We start from the raw sequence: 8,438 nt of genomic DNA, 5'->3' as shown, positions 1-8,438 counted from the left end.
ATAAAAAAATATAATAGTATAATTTTTAAGTTTAATAATGATTATTTTTAATAATTTTTATAATAAAATTATTTTTTTACTTAAAAATAAATTAAATTGATAATATTTATATTTTAAATTTATTATTTAATTATTATAAATTTAGTAAATAATTTTTATCAAATGATACGAAAAATTTAATTAAAACTATTATAAAAAATTATTTTTAAATAATATTTTTTTTGATAATTTATATCAAAACGCAACCGCAACCGTAATGAACCATTCACTTCTAACTGCACTCACCCGCAATCGCTACCAACAGCAACTTCTCAACCAATCAGTACTAATCATTCATAATCGCTATCAAACGTTCTGAAAACGCTATCACCCGCAACCGCAACCGCTGCGGCACAACCAGTCGAACCCTATAATAAAAGAAAATTATAGTGAAAAAAGTTTAAATGACGAGATAACAAATATTATATATATGCAATGAGTGAACTTTTCCTAATTATATTCCAACTCTAACAATAAAACGGTATAACCGTGATATCAATTTTTTTTTTTATCAAAGTTTATGGCAGGGGTGGCCATTTCGGATTCGGTTCGGTTAAATCGGTTTCGGTTATTTCGGTTATAGAAAAATTATAACCATTCGATTTTTATATAAACTTCGGTTCGGATTTGGTAAAAAATTTATTTTTTCAAAGAAATTATCAGGTTTTTCGATTATTTTTTTATTCGGTTCGGTTCGGTTCATTTTTGATTTTTTTAGGTTTAAGAAAATAATAACCGTTCGGTTTTAATATCGGGTTCGGTTCGAATACGGTTGTCTTATTCGGTTCGGTTCAACTCACTTGTTCGATTAATAATCGAAATGGTCACTACTCCTAGTTTATGGAATATGGAACGTTTGCTTGCTGTTAGCCAAATCCCCATCACCGGACACAGGTCAAGTCATCATAGTTGTTACCAGAGATGGACATTTCGGTATTCAGTAATTATTTAGATTCAATTCTTTCGGTTCTATTATAATATTTATCAATTGATTATTATATTATAACCGGTTCGGTTCGATGTTAGAAAGAGTTTCCCGAATACGGTTCAAGAATTTTGAACTCGGTTATGCGAAGGACCCACTTCTACTTATTACCCCCTCATGACCACTGACCTTGTGTTTGGATACAGTGTTCCTTCAATGTACAGATTCACCGTATAATGATAAGATATCTCTCCCTCACTGTTGAACAATTGCAAACTTCTACTTTCACAAGCAAATATCTTCTGTAACCATGGCCATTGTTACAGATAATGAAACAAACAAAACAGAACCAACACAAAAGCAGAACAAAACGATCTGAATCAGAGCGTTTCTGTAACGATTTTAACTGTCAGCTCCAGCTGACGCGTAAACGGAAGAAACACAAGGGAACCAATACCGGCGTTTTCCATCTCTGTGGCCGTCGTCGATCATAGCAAGCCCCTCCTGAAATAACGTTTTAAGAAAGAAAAGAGAATTTCATTCGCCTAACTGGACAGCAGACAGCATTGCTGTTCTTCCATTACAGAGTTTTAGATGTAACCAAGATTAGGTTATGCAACGGAGGAGGCAAGTCTTGAGTATAGACTTACTTCTAACAATGTCTCGAGGGCATCTATGACCCGACCAGATTTCCACGAAAGCCGTCTCTGTACCTCTTCCACGGTCACAAAGCCTTGACCCTATACAGATAGCAATATTGCAGGAAAAACATTGGCTTTTCAGAAATTACGCAATCGATGTTTTCATAGGAAAAGATCCATGACTATAACCTGAGCAAGCTCCAAGATTTGATTATGGTCTTTGTTCAACTCGGTGGGAACAGACCGGATAAGCTTTCTCTTCCCAACTGTGATCACTTCAAACCCGCTACCCAGTACCTGAGTTGATTAACGACCACGAGATATTGGCAAGAACGCATCAAATTTCGTGTTTGTCAACAGGTTTATAAAACATGACTAAGATACCTTTAACTTGCTGATAGCTCGAAGACAATCATCTTCGGTCACGGCTTCACGATCTTTTTTTCTTCTCTGACGAAGATGGCTACACAGCTCCTGCAAGCTGATTAAACCTCCGTTGTGTAACCTCGTAAGCATGCAAACCTCGATAATCTGAACTCCTGTTTGATAAATTAACTACTTTTCAGGAAACATTTTACATCATATAAGGCTGTGCCTTCCGCTGTAGAGAGCAGATTTGAAACAGAATGACACTAAAGGAAACAAGTTCAAATTCAAAACAAGAAAATGAACCATTTGGATATGCTATCAAGCCCATCCGAACACAAGGATTAAGTTAGTCGTATCCAAATGTGAACTTGAGTACTGCGACAAAACACAACTATGTCAGATAGATAAGAGATTAAACATCGTACCCAGTTCATAATAGAAGTCACCAATTCCCAGCAGTTCAGCCCAGAAACCCTTGTTCGAAGCCAGAGGATCCACCCCGACTTTAGCACACATTTCATGGAATTGAGCCCTGAAGGCAGGATTTTTACGGATGTCATTCTGCAACAAAGCCAACGTGCCTCCCATTTCAGCACAATTTACACGTTAAAGAGAGAAGAAACAATGATTTTGTAGAGTTCTTCTATCACCCATTGATCAATGGCATTAATATCGTCCTTTTTTGTATGCAAATAGAATTCCAGACTTCCATAAACAGGAGGGAACCTCAAAATCTCCGGCATCGTTCAAAGACCAGTTTCTTTTCCATAACTAAGAATTGGCATAAGAACACAGAAAGTACAGACAGAAAATTTCATCGAAATTAATGCGAAAAAATTGGACCTTGTGTTTACGAGCGAATTCTTCGAGCTGAGACCGAAACGTGGCAAGCTGTTCTTTCATTAGATCCGTCCGTAGCTTCGCTACATTTTCTCCGAGTAATCGGTACTGATCCTGGAAGATGATTACGGTAAAACATAACATCAATCACTATTGAACAAAAGGGTAATCATGGAAACAGATTCAACGCCAGAGACAGCGACACCGGACGATCGAATCGCCCGGAAAATTACAAAACAGAAATTGGGAAAATAAGCAAAACCCTAGCAGCAGCAGCCTTTTGCAATCCTCCGATTCCCGGTCTCCGTCTCATCTCTGATCCCTGGAGTCCTCTTCCACAACTGAGATTCTGACAAGCCCGGAAAAAAATCCTTCCGTGGTGTAGAGAAGCCGACACGCTGCTTAAGGTAATGAAAATCTTTGGAAACCATTGAACAACAAATCAGATTGGCGCAGCGGAAGCGTGGTGGGCCCATAACCCACAGGTCCCTGGATCGAAACCAAGCTCTGATAAATTCAGTGTGGCTTCCGACTTTTTTTTCCTACTCGTTTATTTTTTTTATTCTGTTTTAATTGCGGTGATGACAAGAGAATCTGGCGATCTGTTCAGATCAGAGAAAAATCTATATAAAAAAAAAAATCCACAGTCTTAATTCAAATTCGAGATACAATTCCCCTTCTATATTTGAGATTTTCTGTGAGAAAAATCAACTAAAAGAAACTTTCTATGAGTCTGAATCCCTTATGCGGAAACCCCAGTAGCTTCCTTGGGTATCAAGAAAAGGAACAACATGGGAATGTAAACGCACAACACTTGAACGGCTAAGCCCAAGAACAGATTGTCAAACGATCCTGAAGATATTCTCAGAACTGAAGCCAATCCTGCTCCCACAAACGACCCGACCGTGTTCCCAAAGTTGTTAATCGACATAAAGAGCGCGAAAAGCGTTCCTTCTATCCCCGGAGGACATAACCGACCCGACAAGATCAAGAACGGCATGAACCTGCAAGAATCATGGTCGGGTTTTTTTGTTGTCTGGTGATTGAAACCATAAATGGGTGGATAATGTTTTGTGTCTGGTAAAGTGAAAGAAACGAGAGCACATACTTCAGTTGATTGATTGCGTCAGCAAGAGCTGAACCGAAGAGCACCATTGTCTTGTCTGATACACTCAACTCCAGATTGGTTCTGGATACAAGAACCATATCTAGGATGATTGTCAGAGACAACCCTACCTGAGCCCACCTGCATTGATGTTTTGTGGATTAGGAAACCAATGGAGCAAAAGCAGAAAGATATGTATAGGTGAGGCTTACATGAGAGATTTTCGTAGCTTCATTTTCGTCAGATATCGGTTGTAAATGAAGGTTCCGAGCATGAGACCTAACCAACCAACAACACGGGCGCTCCCCAAAAAAGATGCATCCAATTTCAAGACCTCGGTCTGATAATAGAACATGACTGTAGATAGGTTTGGGAATGTGACATGAGCGATGAAGAACCATGTCATTGGTCTGAAAATCAGATAAACAAAAAGATATCAAAAAGGAATTATATCATTAGTTCCATAAAACCTACTCATGGAAATGTACCGATCATTACCTCAAAATGATCGGCTGCTTAAACGCACGACCCAAACCATAAGCAGCTGCTTTCAATGACTGGAACCACTGTGAGGCCAAAGACTCGGGGCTTCTTTTCGTTTGAGATTTCTCATTTACAGTTTCCTTCCTATTTTTCTTCTGACTCTTCCTTCTTCTCGGAGCATTGACGCTGGACTTCTTTTCGGACAATAGATCTCCATCAGAATCATTGCTCATCTTGCTTTTCTCTTCAAAGCCATTTGAATCCACCATCTCATCTTCAACGGGAATTTCTTCAACCAGAGCACATGATAGTAACTGCAGTGCCGGTAGTACAGTGAAAAGGAGGAATATTGCATCAATCCCTAAGTTGTTTAACGCATACCCTCCTAACAAACTCCCACATATTCCTCCCAAAGCCATGGCTAGCCACGAGACCGACTGAAGGTCTCCAGAAAACGAGGCCCTGAAAGATTATTCAGCGATAACTCGAATGGTTAATAGATCGATGAGTACATTATAATCTAAGAGCAGACAATCATTAAAGGGTGGGGAAAAAAAGAAATAAGATGAACTAGTCTATGTTACCTTTCATGTCTTACTGCCTCAGCTATCATGGCATCGATCACAACATCAGCCATGGCTGATCCCAAATTTTGTACAGTCAACAAAATCATGAGATACAGACTTGAACTTCGCAAGGACAAATCTAGGCCTAGCAAAAGCCATGGCACAAGAGACAGCACAGTTGAAATCATCAAGTATGGTGTCCTCTTTTTCCGTCTGATTGGGATACAATCGGAAATGATTCTGCCAAAACACAAGTGAAAAGAAACAATGTATCATTCCTGAAGATTTCTGTATGAGAAAGAAGACATGCTCTCATCGACAATGATGCAATCTTGATTCGTACTGACATCCCTCGAGACATGTAATGCCACAAATCACATTATACAAAACGTGATTAGTAAGTGATCCAAGATTATTTGTATATTCATACCCGTATAATGGTTTAATGCTCCATGGAAAGAATGCTACAGAAAAGACGAACTGAGAAGCTGATGGTGACAACTGAAGCCTGTCTTTCAACTGGTATGAAACAGCAGTCCAGACAAAGGATCTAAAACCCTATATTTATAGCAGAATCCATGGGAAAAGAAAAAAAAAACAGAATCAGTAAATCAATTTGATGAAACACAGGGAACAAGATTATCAAAAATATATAACAGCACAACCAAGCTAGTTCTGTTCCTTTTGAATTTATCTTCCAATATCACACAATAGTACGAATTCATAACACAACCATGAACAATTTTCACTTCACCCTCAATTTATAGCACTTAAGATGTCTGAATGATCTATGAACAGCGATGGAACACATGAGAATTCATAAAAACAGAGAAAAAAGGGACAGATTTGACTGGTAAACTGTAGTTCTGTTCCAAAAGAATACAAAAGCAATCAGATAAAGCGTTTCGAACCAGAAATTTCGAATCCCTAATTGAGTCTCTCTCCATTACCCAACATAGAAAATTAGATTTCGCGTAATCAACGTCACAACAGCACGCGACAAAATCACTCTTGACAACAGTTCGTTCCTTTGGAATCTCCATCTCCAGATTGGTCCGAAACAACAATAGAAATCATACGATTCGGAGAAAGGAACAGAGATCAAAACCTGGGTGAAGTAAATAAGGCAAACGAGCCACAGAAACGCGATACCAAACGCCGATCTCAGCTGCTTTATCCAATGTATCATCTTCAAGTGAAAGAATAGCAGGTTTTATCTTCTATTTCGTATCATCAAAGTTTCTCTCACTTTCTCGAGAAAAACCTCTGTTTCTCTTAACGGTTCTCTATTTTCCCCAGCTATGAAATTTCTTCGTCCCGACATTAATTTTCAGTTATGCCATTGCTTAAGCACGACGACCGTAAGGGCGGTTTCGTAATTTCGTGCCTCCGATGTTCTGGTGTTTGGGACACGTTGTTGAACCTGTAAGACGTCGACATGTCATCAGTGGGACCCACAATACGATGACCGTCGCCTGCCTACGGTCACCGACATGTGACATTACTCTCTTGAACTTTGAGTTTGACTATTTCCCACATTAATCACATTCATGACCAATTTCCAATCTATTTCCCAAAAGAAAAAAAAAGATTGAGAAGTTTGAATTTGCCTTCAGGTACTTCCACATGAACATTTTCAAGTAAAAGAGTTTCTCCTCATTATTGCCAAAGGGTTTTTAACATGCCAAGTACCCTGTCCTTTTCAAGCCTTTAAGCTTTCTTGCTTCTGATTCTTGAATCAGCAATAGGAAGGAGAGTTTTCAGGTCGATAGACGAAAGGCTTGACATTGTGAAAGTAACCCGAGGGTCGTTTATAAGTGAACTTGATCCCGGCACTGCCAGGGCTCGGCCGGTTGCAGAGCTCATGGAAGCTGCTGATGGGTCTGGCAAGGCAGGCGTCCCACCGCTCGCTCTCGGGCATGGTTTCAGCCACTGTGTATACGCCTTTGGAGTTCGTGAACGCTTGGTAGTTCACAACCTCTCCGGATTTGGTTATGCAAAGAACTGCAACCTCCGCCCCTGCGGTAAGAAGGATGAAGAAGAAGATTGAGAACCTTTTGTACTGATAGTGTTAACACCATATAGACAATTTACTATCAGAAAGGCTGTGTTTTGTGATACAAGCAAGTGACTAGGAAGAACGGTTTCGGCAAACACATGAAAAAACTTCAACTTCAAGCGTGAATCTTTTCGCATGTGAACGGGAAATAAGCGATGAACAATGTCTACTTCAGTGTGTAGATACCCTACAGGATCAACGAGTATGTGAAGGAGAAAAGATAGAACAAGATAATAAGAGGATCACAACAAGCTATACCAATGGCCATACGGATGGACAACAGTGCAGATGGAACTTAACCCAGGAATGGAACACAGCTAGGATTATAATTTGTTTGCTCTGCATACGGATGGACATGCATTTCACTTGTTTGAGGTCATAGATTTTGGTCATATCTGTTATGGGAACTCTACAAGACGAACTGGAAATCATTACAACGAGTGGGCGATATAGAAAAAGCCCTGAAAACCACAACAATCTCAATACTCAGTTCCTGTCAGGTTAGAGACAAAACAAACCAGAATCGCTCTCAAGCTTCTTCCTTAGTTATACTCAACGGTCAAAGCCAGTTCAATCGACGATCCGTAAGACCCAATTGAGAGAAGAAAAAAGAACAGAAGTAACAACACAGAGAAAAAGGTGGCTAGTAGATTAGTCTATGGAACTGTTGAAACAAATTGAGATCAATTTCTGAAATCACACCAATTTCATGCGTGAGAATCTTTGGAGTCCACTGCTTACAACCAATGATCAATCCAAACACAAAGCAACAGTCTTTAGCAAGGGCCCTTTGAAAGTAACCCAATCTTTAGAGACAAGTTCAAAGACTTTCGGACAAACAAAGATCGATATTTTTTCCATCGAATTGGGTAATTGAACATCTGAAATCTCAGAATGGAAGAGAGAAACAGAGACAGACCTTCGAGAACGTGGTCTTCGGGTCCGATTGAAGAATCACCACAGACGTCGCAGACAACCCTGCCGCGAATCTCACCAGTCCATGCGCCGACACCTGGAGCTCTGAAGATTGCAACTATCAGGAGCAGACCCAGTACGAGATTGTTCGTGCGCAAGTCCATGAATCCGAAAGCGGTGCGAAAGCTCGATCCTTTCTTCTCCTGACGCAGAAATGGAGACCGACGAAAAAAAAACTGGAACTCGTCACTGGTGAGCTGTGATCCTCCCCTCTCAAGGCAGAAACCACCATACCTTATTTTCCCCCATTAAATCAGCTTTGGTCAAAGTCAAGACTCTCTGTCTCTATCCAAGGGTTATTATACGATTGTAAACTGCAGTAAAACTGAAAAACATGGGGAAATGTGAGAAACATTAATAATTTGTTCAATTAATTGGATTAATAAGAAATTCACCAAAAAACTTATTTTTTCCTTGCAGGATCCATCAGGTTCCA

The 8,438-nt window shown here is 39.6% G+C and overlaps 3 protein-coding genes across 3 annotated transcripts; all 3 read right to left on the bottom strand.

Annotated features, from left to right (window-relative positions):
- Positions 1-1,196: 1,196 nt before the first annotated feature.
- Positions 1,197-3,187, bottom strand: LOC104817661 (vacuolar protein sorting-associated protein 22 homolog 1). Its single transcript, XM_010546915.1, has 7 exons — positions 3,077-3,187; positions 2,818-2,928; positions 2,400-2,535; positions 1,990-2,144; positions 1,795-1,902; positions 1,615-1,704; positions 1,197-1,468 (listed from the first exon to the last, which is right to left on the bottom strand). Exons 1-7 carry the CDS (start codon positions 3,125-3,127, stop codon positions 1,367-1,369), a joined length of 753 nt encoding a protein of 250 aa, XP_010545217.1. The 5' UTR covers positions 3,128-3,187; the 3' UTR covers positions 1,197-1,366.
- A 255-nt stretch (positions 3,188-3,442) lies between these two features.
- LOC104817660 (probable folate-biopterin transporter 4) lies at positions 3,443-6,300 on the bottom strand. Its single transcript, XM_010546913.2, has 7 exons — positions 6,077-6,300; positions 5,399-5,526; positions 4,987-5,208; positions 4,418-4,864; positions 4,132-4,329; positions 3,923-4,060; positions 3,443-3,818 (listed from the first exon to the last, which is right to left on the bottom strand). Exons 1-7 carry the CDS (start codon positions 6,155-6,157, stop codon positions 3,557-3,559), a joined length of 1,476 nt encoding a protein of 491 aa, XP_010545215.1. The 5' UTR covers positions 6,158-6,300; the 3' UTR covers positions 3,443-3,556.
- A 248-nt stretch (positions 6,301-6,548) lies between these two features.
- On the bottom strand, positions 6,549-8,292 carry LOC104817659. The gene is made up of 2 exons (XM_010546912.1): positions 7,947-8,292; positions 6,549-6,987 (listed from the first exon to the last, which is right to left on the bottom strand). The coding sequence occupies exons 1-2, from the start codon at positions 8,104-8,106 to the stop codon at positions 6,707-6,709; spliced, it is 441 nt and encodes a 146-aa protein (XP_010545214.1). The 5' UTR covers positions 8,107-8,292; the 3' UTR covers positions 6,549-6,706.
- Between the last annotated feature and the right edge of the window lie 146 nt (positions 8,293-8,438).

The sequence above is a fragment of the Tarenaya hassleriana genome, unplaced genomic scaffold, assembly GCF_000463585.1.
Source record: "Tarenaya hassleriana unplaced genomic scaffold, ASM46358v1 Cleome28, whole genome shotgun sequence".
NCBI lineage: Eukaryota > Viridiplantae > Streptophyta > Magnoliopsida > Brassicales > Cleomaceae > Tarenaya > Tarenaya hassleriana.
This window is presented reverse-complemented; position numbering and strand designations above follow the sequence as displayed.

Coding starts and splice junctions, on each gene's coding strand:
- LOC104817659 (XM_010546912.1), bottom strand. CDS start 8,106: ATGGACTTGCGCACGAACAATCTCGTACTGGGTCTGCTCCTGATAGTT. Junction 6,988..7,946: donor CGAAGACCACGTTCTCGAAG/GTCTGTCTCTGT, acceptor TTCTTACCGCAG/GGGCGGAGGTTGCAGTTCTT.
- LOC104817660 (XM_010546913.2), bottom strand. CDS start 6,157: ATGATACATTGGATAAAGCAGCTGAGATCGGCGTTTGGTATCGCGTTT. Junction 4,865..4,986: donor GAGGCAGTAAGACATGAAAG/GTAACATAGACT, acceptor ATAATCTTTCAG/GGCCTCGTTTTCTGGAGACC. Junction 4,061..4,131: donor AAGCTACGAAAATCTCTCAT/GTAAGCCTCACC, acceptor ACATCAATGCAG/GTGGGCTCAGGTAGGGTTGT.
- LOC104817661 (XM_010546915.1), bottom strand. CDS start 3,127: ATGAGACGGAGACCGGGAATCGGAGGATTGCAAAAGGCTGCTGCTGCT. Junction 2,145..2,399: donor TGACTTCTATTATGAACTGG/GTACGATGTTTA, acceptor TTTATCAAACAG/GAGTTCAGATTATCGAGGTT. Junction 1,469..1,614: donor CCCTCGAGACATTGTTAGAA/GTAAGTCTATAC, acceptor ACGTTATTTCAG/GAGGGGCTTGCTATGATCGA.